The following is a 24,668-nucleotide window of genomic DNA, read 5'->3' as shown; positions in this document are numbered from 1 at the left end:
AGACAAATACAACGTTGAAACAACATGCTTTTTGATGACGTTTATTCAATGTCAGCTTGTGACGTCCGGTAATTCAAACATAACGTTGAAACAACATGCTTTTTGACAATGTTTAATCAATGTTGGCTTCTGATGTTGAATTGACGGTTGAATTTTGGTCATATCTCAACTAATATTCTACAACACAAACATAACGTTGAAACAACATGCTTTTTGACGACGTTTATTCAATGTCAGGTTCTGACGTTGATTTGACCATTGAATTTTGGTCATTTCCCAACCAATTTTCTACAACACAAATACAACGTTAAAACAACATGCTTTTTGACAACGTTTAATCAATGTCAGGTTGTGACGTTGGGCAACTCAAACGTAACGTTGAAACAACATGCTTTTTGACATTGTTTATTCAATGTTGGCTTCTGATGTTGAATTGACGGTTGAATTTTGGTCATATCTCAACTAATATTCTACAACACAAACATAACTTTGAAACAACATGCTTTTTGACTACGTTTATTCAATGTCAGGTGGTGACGTTGATTTGACCATTGAATTTTGGTCATTTCCCAACCAATATTCTACAACACAAACATAAAGTGGAAACAACATGCTTTTTGACGACGTTTATTCAATGTCAGGTTGTGACGTTGATTTTACATTGAATTTTGGTCATTTCCCAACCAATTTTCTCCAACACAAATACAACGTTGAAACAACATGCTTTTTGATGACGTTTATTCAATGTCAGCTTGTGACGTCCGGCAATTCAAACATAACGTTGAAACAACATGCTTTTTGACAATGTTTAATCAATGTTATATAAATGATAAATGGGTTATACTTGTATAGCGCTTTTCTACCTTCAAGGTACTCAAAGCGCTTTGACAGTATTTCCACATTTACCCATTCACACACTGATGGCGGGAGCTGCCATGCAAGGCGCTAACCAGCAGCCATCAGGAGCAAGGGTGAAGTGTCTTGCCCAAGGACACAACGGACGTGACTAGGAAGGTAGAAGTTGGCTTCTGATGTTGAATTGACGGTTGAATTTTGGTCATATCTCAACCAATATTCTACAACACAAATACAACGTTGAAACAACATGCTTTTTGACGACGTTTATTCAATGTCAAATTGTGACATTGATTTGACCATTGACTTTGGTCATTTCCCGATCAATTTTTTTATTAGACAAATACAACGTTGAAACAACATGCTTTTTGACAACATTTATTCAATGTTGGCTTCTGACGTTGATTTGACGGTTGCATTTTGGTCATATCTCAACCAATATTCTACAACACACATACAACGTTAAAACAACATGCTTTTTTACAACGTTTATTCAATGTTTGCTTCTGAAGTTGATTTGACGGTTGGAAATTTGGTCATATCTCAACCAATATTCTACAACACAAATACAACGTTGAAACAACATGCTTTTTGACGACGTTTATTCAATGTTTGAGTTTAAGTTTGAGTTTGAGTTTATTTCGAACATGCAAGCATACAACATGATACATCACAATTCCCAGTTCCTCCTTTCAACATGTTCGAAAAGGAGTAGGAAGAAGCAGAGCTTATTTAATCCAACCCCTTTTCTTTTACATAACAGTTGCTACAACTTTTGCTCACTTCCTGTTCTCAATTTATTCACAATATACTCCATAATTAATCACAATGGTGGCTTCTGACGTTGACTTGATAGTTGAATTTTGGTTATATCTCAACCAAAATTCTACAACATAAATGCAACGTTGAAACAACATGCTTTTTGACGACGTTTATTCAATGTCAGGTTGTGACCTTGATTTGACCTTTGAATACCCCATAATGTTAAACATTTTTTTTCTTTTTTTTTCTGCAAATGTTTTACAAATAAAAAGTACAAAAATACAACAGTATTGACAGCCTTTGCTCAATACTTTGCTGATGGACCTCCGGCAGCAATTGCTGCCTCAAGTATTTTTGACTAAGGTGTCACAAGTTGGCCACACCTATCTTTGGCCAGTTTCAACCATTCCTCTTTGCCCATTGCTCTTTGAATACGACTTTCACATTTGCAATAAGTCATTTCCAAACACGCCGCTGACGTGTGAACTGTAATAATAATAATAATAATAATAATAACACAATCAGCGCCCCTGCAGCCTAAGCTGTTCAGTGCGTTTGTGTGCACAGTCGGCTAAAATTTACTACTAATTCCTCAATTTAATCGGCTGGGCACTGCAAAAAAAAAAAAAAAGACAAAGAGAGCCATTCAGCAAATGAGAGGGATATAAAGTGCGAGAAGGGGAGGGTTTTAAGAGTCCAGAGAGCTGGCCAATTTTCAGCCCAGTAATGGCTTTCCTCTCACACTGCCCTCTACTCTACACCTGAATAAATGCATGTCTGATCAAATCTACTTAAAGGCCTACTGAAATGATTTTTTATTTATTTAAACGGGAATAGCAGATCCATTCTATGTGTCATACTTGATCATTTCGCGATATTGCCATATTTTTGCTGAAAGGATTTAGTAGAGAAAATCGACGATAAAGTTCGCAACTTTTGCTCGCTGATAAAAAAAAGCCTTGCCTGTAGCGGAAGTAGTGTGACGTCACAGGAGCTAGTATTCCTCACAATTCCCCGTTGTTTACAATGGAGCGAGAGAGATTCGGACCGAGAAAGTGACGATTACCCCATTAATTTGAGCGAGGATGAAAGATTCGTAGATGAGGAACGTTACAGTGAAGGACTAGAGTGCAGTGCAGGACGTATCTTTTTTCGCTCTGACCGTAACTTAGGTACAAGCTGGCTCATTGGATTCCACACTCTCCTTTTTTTATTGTAGATCACAGATTTGTATTTTAAACCACCTGGGATACTATATCCTCTTGAAAATGAGAGTCGAGAACGCGAAATGGACATTCAGTGCCTTTTATCTCCACGACAATACATCGGCGAAATGCTTTAGCTACGAGCTAACGTGATAGCATCGTGCTTTAACTGCATATAGAAACAAAAGAAATAAACCCCTGACTGGAAGTATAGATAGAAAATCAACAATACTATTAAACCGTGGACATGTAAATACACGGTTAATGCTTTCCAGCCTGGCGAAGGTTAACAATGCTGTGCTAACGACGCCATTGAAGCTAACTTAGCAACCGGACTGCACAGAGCTATGCTAAAAACATTAGCTCTCCACCTACGCCAGCCAGCCCTCATTTGCTCATCAACACCCGTGCTCACCTGCGTTCCAGCGATCGGCAGAAGGACGAAGGACTTCACCCGATGCGTTTGGCGGCCCGGAGACGTAGGAAGTCAAGGTGAGGTCGGCGGCTAGCGCGGCTAGCGCTCCAACAAAGTCCTCCTGGTTGTGTTGCTGTAGTCCGCTGCTAATACACTGATCCCACCTACAACTGTCTTCTTTGCAGCCTTCATTGTTCATTAAAGAAATTGCAAAAGATGTCCAGAATACTGTGGAATTATGAAATGAAAACAGAGCTTTTTGTATAGAATTCTACGGGGTACCATAACTTCCGTTACTCGGACTTCGTCACGCGCATACGTCATCATACTGCGATGTTTCAGCTGGATATTTCCCGGGAATTTTAAAATGTCACTTTATAAGTTAACCCGGCCGTATTGGCATGTGTTGCAATGTTAAGATTTCATCATTGATATATATACTATCAGACTGCGTGGTCGGTAGTAGTGGCTTTCAGTAGGCCTTTAAGATCCATTTCCACCCATGCCCCCAAGCAGGTTAGTGTGAATATTTCAAAAGATATTATTTCATGCACATTCTGCCACATGTGTACATGATTATTTGATTTTTTTGGGCACTCTTTTGACAAATAAAAAATTATAGACAGGAGAAAAAAAAAAATCGTCAAAATTGTCAAAACAAAACATGGAGTTGATAACATGCAACAAGCAAATGGAATATTAAATTAATTGGAATATAATTGCTGAGTTTTACATATGTGTATCCTTTATTTTGATTGCAACAACCAAAAATACTCTCCATCTCTATACAAATTAAAGAAAAAAAATAAAAAATAATAACATGGTGTGCGTCCAAAAAGGAGCGTAAAGAAGAAATAATGTAATAATGTAATTCTTAATCAACAGCATAATGCATGATTACCTTATATAACAATATTAGTTTATTTTATTTAGCTCAAAAAGGTCTTCTCATTCATATACTTCTCAAATGTTCTTATAATCAGACAACATTTTTGATATATTAGATGGAAAGGTGGATAGATGGATAGGTAAAAATTCCATCTAATTTACCGAAATTATTGTCTAATTACGAGAACATTTTAAAAGTATCTTTTATTTTATGTTATAGTATTTATTCTATTATAGTCAATTCAGTTTACATTTCAGGATACATATATAATTAAAGCTGCAAGCAGCGATGGACGGGACCGACTTTGAGGGCTCATAAAATCCAAACGGGAGCAGTAATTAAAACTCTTTCATCAACTTTTAATCAGAAGGGTTCAATCTCTCTCCTGTGCTAATTTGAAGCCGACACCACAAACACGCTCGGAGGAGATAATGTTTGAAAAAAGGTGACTGTTTTTACTCAACTTTTGTTTTGAAGGGGGAATTGCAAACTTCCTGTTGATTTTTGCTGGGGGTTGTCAGTGAAATGAAATCTAGGTCTAAGTGAGACCTACATAGAGGTTTTTGTTTCATGTCTCTACGACATTCCTACTGGGAGTTAGAAGCAGTTTTGTCTGTGTTTTCTTCCTAGGGGGCGCTAGAGCGCAATTTTGAGTTTTGGGGTTTGTTTTTTTTGATTAGATCGCAATTGTTCGCCAGTCCTGATGTGTGAGTCCAATTTGGTGAGTTTTGAAGCATGTTAAGGGGGTCAAATTACAGCTCAAAGAGGCGGCGGTATAATAATAAAACTCGGCCCCTAATTACATCCGTAATAGAATAAAACAAAATCATAAACACTCATAATTTCATCAAATGCAGTTTATGTGAATAAAATATACCATTAACTTAAGATGTTCCTCCTCTTTGCTGTCTCTATCAAAAACATATATTTTTTTTGTATTTCTTTTTTAAGTTACAGGATTTTATTGCTCCGTTTTATTCTATTCATAGTTTCCAAAATATATTCAAATACAAATAAAACAAATCTACTTAAGATCCATTTCGACCCACTGCCCCCAAGCAGGTTAATATGCATATTTCAAAAGGTATTATTTCATGCACATTCTAAGATTCTTTGTTTTTTTTGGGCACTCTTCACAAAAAAAATTATAGACAGGATGATTACAAAAAAATGTGAAAAGTGTTGTTTATTTTATGTTATAGTATTTATTCTATTATGGCAAATGTAGTATCCATTTCAGGATGCACATAAAATTGCATCCATAATAAAATAGAACAACATCATAAACACTCATCACTCATCATTTACATTATTGTAAATAATGTAAATAATTCAATGTATCCCCTCTGATGGTTAACTTGTGTGATGACTGTATTATGCTGATAGTATATATTTGTACCATGAATTGATTAACGTGGACTTAAACAAGTTGAAAAACTTATTGGGGTGTTACCATTTAGTGGTCAATTGTACGGAATATGTACTGTACTGTGCAATCAACTAATAAAAGTTTCAATCAATCAATTATGAATAAAATATACCATTAACTTGAGCTATGTCATGTTCCTCCTCTTTGTTGTCTCTATCAAAAACATCTAATTTTTTGTTTTGTTTTTTTGTTTAAAAAATTACGTGATGTTATTGCTTCGTTTTATTTTATACATAGTCTCCAAAATATATTTAAACACAAATAAAACATACGTATATGATTATTTGTTTTTTGAGCACTGTTCCGTCACACACACAAAAAAATTATAGACAGGATGATTACATTTTTTTTTTAAAAGTGTTGTTTATTTTATGTTGTAGTATTTAGTCTATTATAGTACATTTTGTATACATTTCAGGATACATATATAATTGCATCCACAATAAAAGGACAAGCGGTAGAAAATGGATGGATGGATAAAATAAAACAACATCATAAACAGTCATTATTTATGAATAAAATATACCATTAACTTGAGCTATGTCATGTTCCTCCTCTTTGTTGTCTCCATCAAAAACATTTATTTTTTAAGTTACGTGATGTTATTGCTTCGTTTTTTTTTATTCATAGTCTCCAAAATATATTTAAACACAAATAAAACAAATAACACAGATCACCTTCAGCCTCCCATAATAGTTGCTGCCTGCCGGTGCACCTCCAGGCCATCGGGTGGCAGTATCCCATAAACCTCTGGCGTCATGTCAGTGACGTCATCGCAAGGCGCGAATTCCACTTGAAAGATCGAGTGTTTCCGTTTGAAACAATACGGCGCTGCGTTTGAAAAGTCGTCTTTTTGTCCTATAAGGTAAGACTGAGTTCAATCTAAGTAATTTAAACATTCGATGCCGTGTCATGGTTCTCGTTTCAATAACAATTGAACTCCTTAATGCCGAAGCTCAAGTAAAGAACCGAGCTGTGGTTTTTGTTGCCTAGCAACAATAGCCGTCAGTGATCGTTGTAATGACATTAAGATGATCGACATAACGATGTTTGATTGAATCTGTTCGGCAGAAGTTATGGATATCAGCGACTTTGACGCCGATAACTCCGTCAGCTGTCGGTTAGCTTCCACAATTCCTGACCTCTGCAAGACTGAAGACTGCTGCCTGGGCATCGACGAGGCTGGCAGGGGACCTGTGCTGGGTATGACCTGTGTTACTATTATTAGTATTATCATTGTCATTATTATTATTATTATTATTAACTGCATTACAATACATTAACAGTAGGGCTGTGAATCTTTGGGTGTTCCACGATTCGATTCAGTATCCATTCTTGGGGTCACGATTCAGAATCAGAATAGTTTCATTGCCATTGTTTGAGAACGGGTTCACAAACTAGGAATTTTTCTTGGTGCAAACGTGCGACATAAAACACATATAACACATATTTGGTATAAAAAGAGCTGTGACTGAGCTATCAGATAGACTTAGAAGGGATTCAAGGAATTCAAGGAGCTACTGTTAGGAGTTATTGTTCATTTGCCTGATGGCCGAGGGGAAAAAACTGTTCAGGTGGCGGGAGGTGTGGGTCTGGATGGAGCGTAGTCTCCTGCCTGAGGGGAGAGGGGAGAATAGTGTGTGTCCAGGGTGAGAAGAGTCAGCTGTGATCCGACCCACACGCCTCCTGGTCCTGGAGGAGAACAAGTCCTGGAGGGATGGGAGCTTGCAGCCAATCACCTTCTCCGCAGCACGTACGATGCGTTGCAGTCTATTCTTATTCGATTCAAAATCGATTTTTTTTTTCAATTCAACACGATTCTCGATTCAAAAACGATATTTTCCCGATTCAAAAGGATTCTCTATTCATTCAATACATAGATTTCAGCAGGATCTACCCCAGTCTGCTGACATGCGAGCAGAGTAGTAGATTTTTGTAAAAAGCTTTTATATTTGTAAAGGACAATGTTTTATCAACTGATTGCAATAATGTACATTTGTTTTAACTATTAAATGAACCAAAAATATGACTTATTTTATCTTTGTGAAAATATTGGACACAGTGTGTTGTCAAGCTTATGAGATGCGATGCAAGTGTAAGCCACTGTGACACTATTGTTCTTTTTGTCTAATGATAATGTCAATGAGGGATTTTTAATCACTGCTATGTTGAAATTGTAACTAATATTGATACTGTTGTTGATAATATTCATTTTTGTTTCACTACTTTTGGTTTGTTCTGTGTCGTGTTTGTGTCTCCTCTCAATTGCTCTGTTTATTGCAGTTCTGAGTGTTGCTGGGTCGGGTTTGCTTTTGGAATTGGGTTGCATTGTTATGGTATTGCTGTGTATTGTTTTGTTGGATTGATTAATAAAAAAATAAATAAAAAAATCGATTTTTTAAAAATGAGAACCGATTCTGAATCGCACAACGTGAGAATCGCGATTCGAATTCGAATCGATTTTTTCCCACACCCCTAATTAACAGTGTTGGCGCTAGGAATTTTCAATATGGGGTCCCTGGGACATAATAATGTAATGGGGTCCCACAGTACATTTTTGGGGTCCGTTGTAGCCGTTTTGAAAACAAATGATACATGTATGCATTATCCTGTTATATCTCACATTCTATATTGTGTTTTGGGAAAACGTAGTCATCAATGTTACTTAATTCGTTAAAAGAATTATACAAAAAAAACCACATTTTTATGCATATGTAAATGTATTCAGTTATAAACATTCATTCACTTTCTTCTTTCTTTTTTTTTTTTTTTTTTACCAAAGGCAACAATCATAAATTAATCTTTCAGCACATACACAATGTTGACATCTATATTTATATTAGGATAAACAATCATAAATTAATCTTTCAGCACATACACAATGTTGACATCTATAGTTATATTTTGTTAAACAATCATAAATGAATCTTTCAGCACATACACAATGTTGACATCTATAGTTATATTTTGATAAACAGTCATAAATGAATCTTTCAGCACATACATAATGTTGACATCTATAGTTATATTTTGATAAACAGTCATAAATGAATCTTTCAGCACATACGTAATGTTGACATCTATAGTTATATTTTGATAAACAGTCATAAATGAATCTTTCAGCACATACACAATGTTGACATCTATAGTTATATTTTGATAAACAGTCATAAATGAATCTTTCAGCACATACACAATGTTGACATCTATAGTTATATTTTAATAAACAATCATAAATGAATCTTTCAGCACATACACAATGTTGACATCTATAGTTATATTTTAATAAACAATCATAAATGAATCTTTCAGCACATACACAATGTTGACATATATAGTTATATTTTAATAAACGATCATAAATTAATCTTTCAGCACATACACAATGTTGACATCTATAGTTATATTTTAATAAACAATCATAAATTAATCTTTCAGCACATACACAATGTTGACATCTATAGTTATATTTTGATAAACAGTCATAAATTAATCTTTCAGCACATACACGATGTTGACATCTATATTTATATTAAGATAAACAATCATTAATGAGTCTTTCAGCACATACACGATGTTGACATCTATAGTTATATTTTGATAAACAATCATTAATGAATCTTTCAGCACATACACAATGTTGACATCTATAGTTATATTTTAATAAACAATCATAAATTAATCTTTCAGCACATACACAATGTTGACATCTAGAGCTGTATTTTAATAAACAATCCTAAATTAATCTTTCAGCACATACACAATGTTGACATCTATAGTTATATTTTGATAAAGACGGGGAAAACACGCTACTCGTAAACGGCGCGTGCAACAACAACAACAAACATGGCAGTAGACGCAAAGTTAAATCATGAAGTGCAACCTTACCCGAGCAAAAACGATTCATATTTATCCGGGAGAGTCTTGATACCAATAACCTTGACCCAGCCACACACAAAGAAGTTGTAGACCTCCATGTTTTTCCAAGTTTCACCTGTTTTGTCGTGTAGAATAATGTCTGGAGCACAGTAGTTCCATATGTCTGGGAACTCGACCGACGAATAATCCTTGATATCACTCCACAAATCTGTTTTTGATAAGGTATAAAGATCTATTCCATTGCATAGTTGTTTTTTGGTCGAATTTGCTTTTTGCAGGAAGATTTAAGCCTTTTTTGTACTCAGATAGTTTGCATGCTGCTTGCATCTTTGCTTGGTTGACCACCACTGATTTTAACTTCCGGGAAGAAGTCAGGTGACGGAATACAAGCAATAAACACAAGAAAAGACCAGGATCTGATAACATATTGTAATGACCCTCAGTGGTATTGTTATTGTGTTGTCGTGTTTGCTCAGTGTACGTTTGTCTGTAATGTTTGTGATCCAGGGCCAATGGTGTATGGAATCTGCTTCTGCCCCGTTTCCAAAAAGGAGGCGCTGAAGGCCTTGAAAGTGGCAGGTAATCCATCAGACGGACATTTCTACTTGGAGTCTGACTTTACGTTGGTACTTCAATTTACCAGCACAATTAGTTCTAAGACCAAAGTTATAAATGAAAACACTCGTATCCCAAATTATAGGGTTAAGGTTATCATATTGTCTGGTCCACACACGTCTAGGACCACCAACAGGTCATATTGTCTGGTCCACACACGTTTAGGACCACCAACAGGTCATATTGTCTGGTCCACACACGTCTAGGAACACCAACAGGTCATATTGTCTGGTCCACACACGTCTAGGAACACCAACAGGTCATATTGTCCGTTCCACACATGTAGGGGACCAACAACAGGTCATATTGTCCGTTCCACACACGCCTAGGACCACCAACAGGTCATATTGTCTGGTCCACACACGTCTAGGACCACCGACACGTCATATTGTCTGGTCCACACACGTCTCGGACCACCAACAGGTCATATTGTCTGGTCCACACATGTAGAGGACCACCAACAGGTCATATTGTCCGTTCCACACACGCCTAGGACCACCAACAGGTCATATTGTCCGTTCCACACACATCTAGGACCACAGACACGTCATATTGTCTGGTCCCCACGCGTCTGGGACCACCGACATGTCATATTGTCAGGTCCACGGACATCTAGGACCACCAACAGGTCATATTGTCAGGTCCACACACGTCTAGGACCACCGACATATATTGTCTGGTCCCCACGTGTCTAGGACCACCGACATGTCATATTGTCTGGTACCCATGTGTCTAGGACCACCGACACGTCATATTTTTTCTGGTCCCCACACGTCTAGGACCACCGACACGTCATATTGTCTGGTCCCCACGTGTCTAGGACCACCGACACGTCATATTGTCTGATCCCCACACGTCTAGGACCACCGACACGTCATATTATCTGGTCCCCACACGTCTCACCACCGACACATCATATTGTCTGGTCCCCATGTGTCTAGGACCACCGACACATCATATTATCTGGTCCCCACACGTCTCACCACCGACACATCATATTGTCTGGTCCCCATGTGTCTAGGACCACCGACACGTCATATTATCTGGTCCCCACACGTCTCACCACCGACACATCATATTGTCTGGTCCCCACGTGTCTAGGACCACTGACACGTCATATTGTCCAGTCCGCAAAAGTCTAGGACCATTGACAGTTCATATTGTCCGGTCTGCACGCGTAAAGGACCACCAACAGGTCATATTATCTGGTCCGCACAATCTAGCACCACCGACGTGTCATATATTCCGGTCCGCACATGTTTAGGGCCACAGAAACGTCATATTGTCTGGTCTCCATGCGTCTAGGACCACCGACACGTCATATTGGCTGGTCTGCACAATTTAGCACCACCGACACGGCTTATTGTGCGATCCGCAAGAGCCTAGGACCACTGACCCGTCATATTGTGTGGTACGCACGAGTCTAGGACCATTCACAGGTCTTATTGTTTGGTCCGCAAAAGACTAGGACCACCAACGGGTCATATTGTCTGGTCCGCACAATCTAGCACCACCGACACATCCTATTTTCTGGTCCACATATGTTTAGGACCCCAGACATGTCATACTGTCCGATTTCCATGCGTCTGGAACCACCGACACGTCATATTGTCCACTGTACTAATCAATGGTATATAGACGCATACATGTACGCTCTATTCTATCCTTTATTTTTAACATATTTTGTGTGTTTTTTGGACAGATTCCAAAACTCTATCAGAGGCAGAACGAGAAAACCTATTCCAAAATCTGGATGAAGCCAAAGGTTTCATCGGCTGGGCCCTGCACATTCTGTCCCCCAACACCATCTCCACCAGTATGTTACAGAGGTATGTGTGACCGACGCTCGACAGTACGTGTATGTGCAGCAGACACGACAACTCGTCTCTTTTGACAGGACCAAGTGTAACCTGAACACCCTGTCACATGACGCAGCCATCGGTTTAGTTCAGTTTGCGTTGGACAGCGGCGTACAGCTCACAGAGGTACGTCAATGGTTCGTATTGAACTAGTTTACCGTTTCAATCCTGGAGGAGGGATGAGGTTAGTCACAAAAACGCCATAAAACAATGAGAATAATGTCACTTCTATTTGAAGGTGTTTGTGGACACGGTTGGCCCGGCTGAGAAGTATGAAGAGAAGCTCTCCAAGCAGTTCCCTGGCATCAGTGTGACAGTGAGGCCCAAAGCTGACTCCCTCTTCCCAATTGTCAGCGCAGCCAGTATCTGTGCAAAGGTCAGACCCCTACAGCAGTGTTTTTCAACCTTTTTTGAGCCAAGGCACATTTTTTTCATTGAAAAAATGCGGAGGCACACCACCAGCAGAAATCATGAAAAAACGAAAAGTCGTTGTTGGATATGACTTTAAACCATAAGCTTGCATCACTATAGCTCTTGTCTCAAAGTAAGTGTACTGTCACCACCTGTCACATCACGCCCTGACTTATTTGGAGTTTTTTTGCTGTTTTCCTGTGTGTAGTGTTTTAGGTCTTGTCTTGCGCTCCTATTTTGGTGGCTTTTTCTCTTTACCGTATTTTCCGCACCATAAGCCGCACCTAAAAACCACAATTTTTCTCAAAAGCTGACAGCGCGGCTAATAACCCGGTGCCCCTTATGTATGGATTAATATTAATATTTATTTTCATAAAGTTTAGGTCTCGCAACTACGGTAAACAGCCGCCATCTTTTTTCCCCGTAGAAGAGGAAGCGCTTCTTCTTCTACTGTAAGCAACCGCCAAGGTGAGCACCCGCCCCTGTACAAGAAGAAGCGCGCGGATATTTCATTTCATTTGTGTGTTTCTGTAAAGACCACAAAATGTCTCCTACTAAGAGACACGCGTACAAGGTTCCACTGACTTTTGATATTCCTGTGAACCGCACTGTGGATACAACGGGAACACGTACGGTGAATATTCGCACCACAGGGAATGAGAAGTCGTCCTTCACCGTGAGCTGGCTAGCTTGCCATGCTAACGGCCAGAAACTTCCACCCACGGTGATATTCAAAAGGAAGACCTTGCCAAAAGAGAACTTTCCAGCCGGCGTCATCATAAAAGCTAACTCGAAGGGATGGATGGATGAAGAAAAGATGAGCGGAGAGACCGGGTGACTTTTTTCACGCAGCTCCGTCCCTGTTGATCTACGACTGCATGCGCGTCCACATCACAGATGGTGTCAAAAAACAAGTGAAGCACACCGAAGAAGAATAATTTGAGGGATTTGTGGATGAGTAATAACTTCAGAAAGTGAGCTTTAAATGTTTATTTTGTGTGTTGTGTGACACTAACGTTCGAGCAACGTTGAGTTATTGATGTTGCTATTGCTCTGCACTATTTTGAGTGTTACTATTTTTGTGATTGCACATTTGCACATTACATTTTGGGAGTGAACAGAGTTGTTAGAACGCTGGCTTGTAATATATTATTAAAGTTTGACTGACCTATCTGACTGTTTTTTTGACATTCCCTTTAGCGTAGCGTAGGTGCGGCTAATAACACGGGGCGGCTAATAGGTAAACAAAGTTTTGAAATATGCCATTCATTGAAGGTGCGGCTTACAACACGGGGCGCCTTATGGTGCGGAAAATACAGTATTTGGTATTTTCCTGTAGCAGCAATCAAGAATATTTCAGTTGTTTTTATCCTTCTTTGTGAGGACATTGTTGATTGTCATGTCATGTTCGGATGTACTTTGTGGACGCCGTCTTTGCTCCACAGTAAGTCTTTGCTGTCGTCCAGCATTCTGTTTTTGCTTACTTAGTAGCCAGTTCAGTTTTAGTTTCGTTCTGCATAGCCTTCCCTAAGCTTCAATGCCTTTTCTTAGGGGCACTCACCTTTTGGTTATTTTTGGTTTAAGCATTAGACACCTTTTTACCTGCACGCTGCCTCCCGCTGTTTCCGACATCTACAAAGCAGTTAGCTACCTGCTGCCACCTACTGATATGGAAGAGTACCGTATTTTTCGGACTAAACAATGCAGGTTTAGCGCGCGGTGCGCACTCCCGCAGAGGAAATACATTTTTTGCAGGCATTCACATTTTGGCACAACACCGGCAAATACAAACCCCGTTTCCATATGAGTTGGGAAATTGTGTCAGATGTAAATATAAACGGAATACAATGATTTGCAAATAATTTTCAAGCCATATTCAATTGAATATGCTACAAAGACAACATATTTGATGTTCAAACTCATAAACATTTTTTTTTTTGCAAATAATCATTAACTTTAGAATTTGATGCCAGCAACACGTGACAAAGAAGTTGGGAAAGGTGGCAATAAATACTGATAAAGTTGAGGAATGCTCATCAAACAGTTATTTGGAACATCCCACAGGTGTGCAGGCTAATTGGGAACAGGTGGGTGCCATGATTGGGTATAAAAACAGCTTCCCAAAATATGCTCAGTCATTCACAAGAAAGGATAGGGCGAGGTACACCCCTTTGTCCACAACTGCGTGAGCAAATAGTCAAACAGTTTAAGAACAATGTTTCTCAAAGTGCAATTGCAAGAAATTTAGGGATTTCAACACCTACGGTCCATAATATCATCAAAAGATTCAGAGAATCTGGAGAAATCACTCCACGTAAGCGGCATGGCCGGAAACCAACATTGAATGACCGTGACCTTCCATCCCTCAGACGGCACTGTATCAAAAACCGACATCAATCTCTAAAGGATATCACCACATGGGCTCAGGAACACTTCAAAAAACCACTGTCACTAAATACAGTTGGTCGCTAAATCTGTAAGTGCAAGTTAAAGCTCTACTATGCAAAGCGAAAGCCATTTATCAACAACACCCAGAAACGCCGCCGGCTTCTCTGGGCCCGAGATCATCCAAGATGGACTCATGCAAAGTGGAAAAGTGTTCTGTGGTCTGACGAGTCCACATTTCGAATTCTTTTTGGAAATATTCGACATTGTGTCATCCGGACCAAAGGGGAAGCGAACCATCCAGACTGTTATCGACGCAAAGTTCAAAAGCCAGCATGTGTGATGGTATGGGGGTGTATTAGTGCCCAAGACATGGGTAACTTACACATCTGTGAAGGCACCATTAATGCTGAAAGGTACATACAGCTTTTGGAACAACATATGCTGCCCTCTAAGCGCCGTCTTTTTCCATGGACGCCCCTGCTTATTTCAGCAAGACAATGCCAAGCCACATTCAGCACGTGTTACAACAGCGTGGCTTCGTAAAAAAAAGAGTGCGGGTACTTTTCTGGCCCGCCTGCAGTCCAGACCTGTCTCCCATCGAAAATGTGTGGCGCATTATGAAGCGTAAAATACGACACCGTAGACCCCGGACTGTTGAACGACTGAAGCTCTACATAAAACAAGAATGGGAAAGAAATCCACTTTCAAAGCTTCAACAATTAGTTTCCTCAGTTCCCAATCGTTTATTGAGTGTTGTTAAAAGGAAAGGCCATGTAACACAGTGGTGAACATGCCCTTTCCAAACTACTTTAGCACGTGTTGTAGCCATGAAATTCTAAGTTAATTATTATTTGCAAAAAAAAATAAAGTTTATGAGTTTGAACATCAAATATCTTGTCTTTGTAGTGCATTCAATTGAATATGGCTTGAAAAGGATTTGCAAATCATTGTATTCCGTTTATATTTACATCTAACACAATTTCCCAACTCATATGGAAACGGGGTTTGTACAAACAAAACACAGGCGGAAAGCGATAATTGATTTAAAAACAAACAGGCAAACCGGAGTTTTGAGTTCTGTCCCAGAAGGCAGGGTTGGTAAAAAATAAATAAAAATCCACATCCTGGGGACGCGTGGACTTCCGTAAATGCTCGTCCTTTCTGATTTCAATGCGTAAAAAGACGCATAAAGTGCGTTAACAACAACATTGGATTTGTCCGAGTCGTTTTAGTACATTTTTAGGCAGACAGTTTAATATTTGCATGTTTCTAATCAGGTGGCCAGGGATCATGCTGTGAAAAAATGGACCTTCCTTGAGGACCTGGCAGAGGTGGATAGTGACTATGGCTCAGGATACCCAAACGGTAACAAATCAGCCTAACAGTACGCCGTCAGGTGGTTTCATCATCACAGCTGCAGTTTTTAAGGAAGCCTCTTCATGCCACACGTTTGCGCCCGCAGACCCAAAGACCAAAGCGTGGCTGCTGAAGTACTTGGACCCGCTGTTTGGCTACCCCCAGTTTGTGCGCTTCAGCTGGAGCACAGCCAAAGCCTTAATTGACAGCAAGGGGGTGACCGTCCATTGGTAAGTGCTCCGCAACGTGTTTGACTTTGACTCAGAGGATTATGCAGAGATTTAAAGGATATGATTTATTGACCAGCATTCCAATATAATTCACTGTGTCCGACCGAGCCCTTGGTGATATATATATATAGGCCATAAATGTGGAAAAGACATGTTTGAGTAATAATTGATTGAAAGCATAACAACTTTCTTGCTTTTTCCCATGTCCATAAAGACAAAAAGGAAGGAAAAAAATGCTTTAAAATTAGCTCCGGTTTTGATTCAAACATTTGACTTGCTAATGTGTGAAAGCTGAAATAGCTTTGATTTCTTAATGACCGCATGTAACGTTTGACCCGAAGAGATGGATGTTTACCACACACAGGGCCTGGACAATTCATCGAATTTTAATCTCGTTTTCGATTTTGATCTTCTCAGGATCATAAAGATATTCTAATTGTAAAAAAAAAAAAACTAAACAGTTAATGGGCCGTGCGATGTGCATGCAGTTTCCTGTGCTCGTAACTGAAATGGATGAGGAGTGAATGAGCGGAAAAACGCGTACAAGAAGTTTTGGATCCCACTACGGTTGCTACTTTTTGTTTGACACGACGCTAGTATGCCTAATCAATAATCATTGAACTCAGCAAAAAAGTAAGGCGTAACCGCGGACGGAATCACAGAATTGGCCAGTAAAATATCAAGAAATATCAAGGAAATTCAGTGTTTCCCATAAACTGCCAAGATACCTGTGGCGGTGGGGGCGTGGCTATGAGCGTGGTCACCATGACATCATCGAGTAATTTGCATAATTTACTACAATGATATGATTTTCTCTAAAAAGGCTCAAAAAATGTATACTTACTAATTAATTAATAACAGTTTTGTTTTAAACGTCCATCCATCCATCCATTTTACAACATAATTACAACACTTTATGTACATATTTATATACAGATTTGAACAATAAGTTATTCACTGAAATATATGTATTAATTGTGGTTCTTACAAAAAATATATCTTATAAAATATAAAAGCTAAAATGTCTCTTAAAGGCCTACTGAAATGAATTGTTATTATTTAAACGGGGATAGCAGATCTATTCTATGTGTCATACTTGATCATTTCGCGATATTGCCATATTTTTGCTGAAAGGATTTAGTATAGAACAACGACGATAAAGATTGCAACTTTTGGTATCTGATAAAAAAAAGGCTTGCACCTACCGGAAGTAGCGTGACGTAGTCAGTTGAACATATACGCAAAGTTCCCTATTGTTTACAATGATGGCCGCATGAAGTGAGAGAGATTCGGACCGAGAAAGCGACAATTTCCCCATTAATTTGAGCGAGGATGAAAGATTTGTGGATGAGTAAAGTGCAAGTGAAGGACTAGTGGGGAGTTGAAGCTATTCAGATAGGGAAGATGCTGTGAGAGCCGGGGGTGACCTGATATTCAGCTGGGAATGACTACAACAGTAAATAAACACAAGACATATATATACTCTATTAGCCACAACACAACCAGGCTTATATTTAATATGCCACAAATTAATCCTGCATAAAAACACCTGCGTGTTTGTTATGCTAGCTCCTAGCTCCTCTGCTAGCTCCTAGCTCCATAGAACACGCCAATACAATTCAAACACCTGATCAACACACACAATCACTCAGCCCAAAAGACCGTTTACCTAACCCAAGGTTCATAAAGCTTATATATTTTTAAAAAGTTCCGTACGTGACGCGCACATACGGTCAAGTTATCGAATGTTTAGCAGCCAAGGCTGCATACTCACGGTACCTGATATTCAGCTGGGAATGACTACAACAGTAAATAAACACAAGACATATATATACTCTATTAGCCACAACACAACCAGGCTTATATTTAATATGCCACAAATTAATCCTGCATAATAACACCTGCGTGTTTGTTATGCTAGCTCCTAGCTCCTCTGCTAGCTCCTAGCTCCATAGAACACGCCAATACAATTCAAACACCTGATCAACACACACAATCACTCAGCCCAAAAGACCGTTTACCTAACCCAAGGTTCATAAAGCTTATATATTTTTAAAAAGTTACGTACGTGACGCGCACGTACGGTACGGTACGTGTTATGCTAGCTCCTAGCTCCTCTGCTAGCTCCTAGCTCCATAGAACACGCCAATACAATTCAAACACCTGATCAACACACACAATCACTCAGCCCAAAAGACCGTTTACCTAACCCAAGGTTCATAAAGCTTATATATTTTTAAAAAGTTACGTACGTGACGCGCACGTACGGTACGGTACGTGTTATGCTAGCTCCTAGCTCCTCTGCTAGCTCCTAGCTCCATAGAACACGCCAATACAATTCAAACACCTGATCAACACACACAATCACTCAGCCCAAAAGACCGTTCACCTAACCCAAGGTTCATAAAGCTTATATATTTTTAAAAAGTTACGTACATACGCAAAAAAAAGCCAAAGCTGCATACTCACAGTAGCACGTCTGCGTCTTTGTCATCCAAATCAAAGTAATCCTGGTAAGAGTCTGTGTTGTCCCAGTTCTCTACAGGCGTCTGTGTATCCAAGTCAAAAGTCCTCCTGGTTAGAGTCTCTGTTATCCGAGTTCTTCCATCTTGACTGCATCTTTCGGGAATGTAAACAAAGAAGCGCCGGCTGTGTACTGTTGTTGCTGACTACGTTCGAAAAATACGTCCATTTCGCACCGACAACTTTCTTCTTTGCTTGCTCGGCTTCCTTCTCCATAATGCAATGAACATGATTGAAACAGATTCACGAACACAGATGTCCAGAATACTGTGGAATTATGAAATGAAAACAGAGCTTTTTCGTATTGGCTTCAATGTGGAAGGCATACCCGTGTTCGCCGGTCTACGTCACGCGCATACGTCATCCTCAGAGGCGTTTCGAACCGGAAGTTTAGCGGCAAATTTAAAATGTCACTTTATAAGTTAACCCGGCCGTATTGGCATGTGTTATAATGTTAAGATTTCATCATTGATATATAAACTATCAGACTGCGTGGTCGGTAGTAGTGGCTTTCAGTAGGCCTTTAAAGCTCTGCCCCTTTAAAGGCCTACTGAAATTTTTTTTTTTTATTCAAACGGGAATAGCAGATCCATTCTATGTGTCATACTTGATCATTTCGCGATATTGCCATATTTTTGCTGAAAGGATTTAGTAGAGAAAATTGACGATAAAGTTCGCAACTTTTGCTCGCTGATAAAAAAAAGCCTTGCCTGTACCGGAAGTAGCGTGACGTCACAGGAGCTAGTATTCCTCACAATTCCTCGTTGTTTACAATGGAGCGAGAGAGATTCGGACCGAGAAAGTGATGATTACCCCATTAATTTGAGCAAGGATGAAAGATTCGTAGATGAGGAACGTTACAGTGAAGGACTTGAGAGGCAGCGATGGACGTATCTTTTTTCGCTCTGACCGTAACTTAGGTACAAGCTGGCTCATTGGATTCCACACTCTCCTTTTTCTATTGTAGATCACAGATTTGTATTTTAAACCACCTGGGATACTATATCCTCTTGAAAATGAGAGTCGAGAACGCGAAATGGACATTCAGTGCCTTTTATCTCCACGACAATACATCGGCGAAATGCTTTAGCTACGAGCTAACGTGATAGCATCTTGCTTTAACTGCAGATAGAAACAAAAGAAATAAACCCCTGACTGGAAGTATAGATAGAAAATCAACAATACTATTAAACCGTGGACATGTAAATACACGGTTAATGCTTTCCAGGCTGGCGAAGGTTAACAATGCTGTGCTAACGACGCCATTGAAGCTAACTTAGCAACCGGACTGCACAGAGCTATGCTAAAAACATTAGCTCTCCACCTACGCCAGCCAGCCCTCATTTGTTCATCAACACCCGTGCTCACCTGCGTTCCAGCGATCGGCAGAAGGACGAAGGACTTCACCCGATGCGTTTGGCGGCCCGGAGACGTAGGAAGTCAAGGTGAAGTCGGCGGCTAGCGCGGCTAGCGCTCCAACAAAGTCCTCCTGGTTGTGTTGCTGTAGTCCGCTGCTAATACACTGATCCCACCTACAACTGTCTTCTTTGCAGCCTTCATTGTTCATTAAAAAAATTGCAAAAGATGTCCAGAATACTGTGGAATTATGAAATGAAAACAGAGCTTTTTGTATAGGATTCTACGGGGTACCATAACTTCCGTTACTCGGACTTCTTCACGCGCATACGTCATCATACCGCGATGTTTCAGCCGGATATTTCCCGGGAATTTTAAAATGTCTCTTTATAAGTTAACCCGGCCGTATTGGCATGTGTTGCAATGTTAAGATTTCATCATTGATATATAAACCATCAGACTGCGTGGTCGGTAGTAGTGGCTTTCAGTAGGCCTTTAATTAGTGCATACTAAATAATTTAACTTTAGCCTACTACTACAACCATATTATTTACCAGCAACATAAAGTGAAACAGAGGCAGAGGTGTCCTGCCACAGTCCGTAACAAATAAACAGAAAACAGTAGTGGTCAAATACAAATAAGGCAACAAGAGAAGTATCCTACACTTCTCTTTTGTAAAGTAAATCTGAACAGCCTATATGGGCATCTACATCAACTATATGATTTGCCTGAGAAGCTGGACAGGACAAAAAAAAAAAAAAAAAATACATTTTTAAATATTTTTTTTTTGTGGCGGACGTAATTCTTTCGTGGCGGGCCGCCACAAATAAATGAATGTGTGGGAAACACTGAAATTGACATAAATGTGAGTGAAATGTTGTCATTGTCATTTGTTTGTGTCATTCACTCCTGAAATGGCTACCTGAAACTAGGACGCTAAAGCGAGCAAGAACAATCCGTACAGCTACAACACATCTCATCTGCTTGTGTTGTTGTGAACGACATCATGGATGTAAGGTCAATGTACAAACAGGATAGCAGTCGCAACTTGAGAGATTCTCTTTTATTTAAAATGGCCTCAAGTCGTCTTCAAACTCAACAAGCTCAGAACAGCAGAACACTTCCCCCCCTTCACAATAACAGCGCTGTGCACAACATCCGGTCTGACTGCGCTAACAAAATAAAGGTTTCAAGCAGTACCTTACACAAGCATAATGTACTTAAAGGGGAACTGCACTTTTTGGGGGGAATTTTGCCTATCGTTCGCAATCATTATGAAGGACATGACGACAGATGGATTTTTTTAATGCTTTGTAAATATTAAATAAACATAAATAAAAATGTGCTTGCAGTGGCAAATGGGAGCTCCACTATTCCGCCCAAAACAATCTGATAAATAACGATTCAAAAAGCGCCAATAAATATTAAATACATTTGCCATCACTGATTTCTTCTCAATGCAGACTTTATGAGAGCCAATAAAACATAATAAAACATCACTTAATAATAATAATAATACATTTTATTTGTAAAGAGCACTTTATATTGAGTAAACAACCTCAAAGTGCTACAATGTATTAAAAAAATTAAAATAAAAAGATTAAAAAAAATAAATTAAAATAAAAACTAGAACAGCCAAATAGCTAGAACTAGTATGCATATATCTAAAAACTTTGACTTTTTGTACTTACTGTACAATGTCTGCTGTCATTAGGATGCCGACTGCTGGGATGTTCATATATTCCCATTTAGATGAAGAATGACTCATAATCCTTGTGAAGAAACGTGGCGAGGGGGCGGTAGGGGGAACAAGCACTTTTTGTCTTGTTCTCGCCAGTTCCAGGTCTTAAATGGTGTCCCAACTTGTCGAATTCCGTCCTTAGCCATCTACTTTCCAGGTGAGAGGCAGGATTTATGATCTAGAAAACATTTATAGGGAGTAAGGAAGCGAGAAAGCAGCAGACCACATAATAACAATATCACTAATACTTGTTAATATTCAAGTCACCAAATGTAAATGCAGTATTGTTGGCGCTTTTTGAATGGTTATTTATCAGATTTAATGGGCGGGATAGTGGAGCTCCCATTTGCTCCGCTGTAAGCAAACTTTGTCTGTTTAATATTTAGAATGCATTAATAAAAAAAATCCATCCCTCGTCATGTCTTTATGATTGTGAAAGATTCCAAAAAAATGTGCAGTTCCCCTTTAAAGGCCTACTGAAAGCCACTACTAGCGACCACGCAGTCTGATAGTTTATATATCAATGAGGAAATCTTAACATTGCAACACATGCCAATAAGGCCGGGTTAACTTATAAAGTGACATTTTAAATTTCCCGCCACACTTCCGGTTGAAAACGTCTATGTATGATGACGTATGCGCGTGACGTCAATCGTTGAAACGGAAGTATTCGGACACATTGTATCCAATACAAAAAGCTCTGTTTTCATCGCAAAATTCTGTGTTGGTGAATCTTTTGCAATTTGTTTAATGAACAATGAAGACTGCAAAGAAGAAAGCTGTAGGTGGGATCGGTGTATTAGCGGCTGGCTGCAGCAACACAACCAGGAGGACTTTGACTTGGATAGCAGATGCGCTATCCGATGCTAGCCGCCGACCGCATCGATGATCGGGTGAAGTCCTTCGTCGCTCCGTCGATCGCTGGAACGCAGGTGAGCACGGGTGTTGATGAGCAGATGAGGGCTGGCTGGCGTAGGTGGATAGATAATGTTTTTAGCATAGCTTTGTGAGGTCCCGTAGCTAAGTTAGCTTCAATGGCGTCGTTAGCAACAGCATTGTTAAGCTTCGCCAGACTGGAAAGCATTAACCGTGTAGTTACATGTACATGGTTTAATAGTATTGTTGATTTTCTATCTATCCTTCCAGTCAGGGGTTTATTTTTTTTTGTTTGTATCTGCAGTTAAGCCCGATGCTATCACGTTAGCTCCGTAGCTAAAGTGCTTCGCCGATGTATTGTCGTGGAGATAAAAGTCACTGTGAATGTCCATTTCGCGTTCTCGACTCTCATTTTCAAGAGGATATAGTATCCGAGGTGGTTTAAAATACAAATCCGTGATCCACAATAGAAAAAGGAGAAAGTGTGGAATCCAATGAGCCCTTTTACCTAAGTTACGGTCAGAGCGAAAAAAGATACGTCCTGCACTGCACTCTAGTCCTTCACTCTTACGTTCCTCATCCACGAATCTTTCGTCCTCGCTCAAATTAATGGGGTAATCGTCGCTTTCTCGGTCCGAATCTCTCTCGCTGCTGGTGTAAACAATGGGGAAATGTGAGGAGCCTTTCAACCTGTGACGTCACGCTACTTCCGGTACAGGCAAGGCTTTTTTTATCAGCGACCAAAAGTTGCAAACTTTATCGTCGATGTTCTCTACTAAATCCTTTCAGCAAAAATATGTCAATATCGCGAAATGATCAAGTATGACACATAGAATGGATCTGCTATCCCCGTTTAAATAAAAAAAATTCATTTCAGAGCACTTATTGATACATTTACACAATTATTATGCTTGGACTTAAAATACTGGCCAAAATTGTCCAAAGATGTATTGCAACAAATAAATATGAGGCTTTTTTTTTTTTGCAAATATTTTATTATAAATCCATTTATGACAAAAAAAAGCATACACTCTATGATGGTAAAACAAATCTAAAAGGCAAAACGGAATTAAAAAAATATGGAAAAACAGTTTTATGCTATTTAAATGTATTGTTGTTTGTATTATGTCTTTACTTGTGTTGTTTATTTGTTACTATTTATATCCAGTTGTTACTCATGTTGTCAAACGAGTGAATAATCGTGTTGTTAATCGCAATTTTGATGTCAATAGCCGTGATGAATATTTCTGCCACAATGGTCCAGCCCTAACCACACAACCCTGTTCAATCCCTCAGGGACGATGACGAGGAGGACGGGGAGAAGGCAGCGCAGCGGCAATCCAACCGGTCCATGTTGTCCTACTTCAGTGCAGCAGGTGGCAGCAACAACCAGACCCAGACACACCGCTTCTTCACTGAGCGCAGGCTGAAGAGTGTGGACACTCTCTGAGGACTTTGAAGGTCTTGCATGCCTTGTGTACTAAACACTGTGAGCAATAATGTCTTTGCACCAGCACTCAAAACATGTAGGAATGTCTTTACTTGTTTTACTTATATAAACATGTTTTAGAAAGTCTGTTTTGAACCCTTGCTTGAACTTGACTCTTGTTTTCTGACGGGGAATGCAGCTGTGATAGGCTCCAGCACCCCCCGCGACCCCAAAAGGGACAAGCGGTAGAAAATGGATGGATGGAAAACACTTTATTTTTTTTGTCCTGTCCAGCCACTCCGACAAATCATATAGTTGATGTAGATCAGGGGTGTCCAAACTTTTTCCAGTGAGGGCCGCATTCTGAAAAATCAAAGCAAGCGGGGGCCATTTTGATATTTTTTATTTTAAAAACCAATACAATATATGTATAAAAAATATACATTTAG

General features: G+C 39.4%; 1 protein-coding gene across 2 annotated transcripts; it reads left to right on the top strand.

Moving 5' to 3' along the window:
- The first annotated feature begins 6,276 nt into the window (after positions 1 to 6,276).
- On the top strand, positions 6,277 to 24,366 carry LOC133633630 (ribonuclease H2 subunit A-like). Of its 2 annotated transcripts, none has more exons than XM_062026215.1 (9): positions 6,277 to 6,420; positions 6,627 to 6,758; positions 9,942 to 10,013; positions 11,752 to 11,878; positions 11,947 to 12,034; positions 12,147 to 12,284; positions 15,985 to 16,072; positions 16,170 to 16,293; positions 24,087 to 24,366. In XM_062026215.1, exons 2-9 carry the CDS (start codon positions 6,632 to 6,634, stop codon positions 24,238 to 24,240), a joined length of 918 nt encoding a protein of 305 aa, XP_061882199.1. In that variant the 5' UTR covers positions 6,277 to 6,420; positions 6,627 to 6,631; the 3' UTR covers positions 24,241 to 24,366. The 2 variants fall into 2 exon arrangements, with proteins under 2 accessions (XP_061882199.1, XP_061882200.1); XM_062026216.1 differs by having other exon boundaries at positions 6,289 to 6,420; positions 6,630 to 6,758.
- The last annotated feature ends 302 nt before the right edge of the window (positions 24,367 to 24,668 follow it).

The sequence above is a fragment of the Entelurus aequoreus genome, linkage group LG18 (assembly GCF_033978785.1).
Source record: "Entelurus aequoreus isolate RoL-2023_Sb linkage group LG18, RoL_Eaeq_v1.1, whole genome shotgun sequence".
Taxonomy (NCBI): Eukaryota; Metazoa; Chordata; class Actinopteri; order Syngnathiformes; family Syngnathidae; genus Entelurus; species Entelurus aequoreus.
This window is presented reverse-complemented; position numbering and strand designations above follow the sequence as displayed.

Excerpts from the sequence above, each read along its gene's own strand:
- LOC133633630 (XM_062026215.1), top strand. The coding sequence starts at position 6,632 with ATGGATATCAGCGACTTTGACGCCGATAACTCCGTCAGCTGTCGGTTA. Across the intron at positions 16,073-16,169 it reads TGGCTCAGGATACCCAAACG|ACCCAAAGACCAAAGCGTGG; the intron begins GTAACAAATCAG and ends TTGCGCCCGCAG. Across the intron at positions 16,294-24,086 it reads AAGGGGGTGACCGTCCATTG|GGACGATGACGAGGAGGACG; the intron begins GTAAGTGCTCCG and ends TCAATCCCTCAG.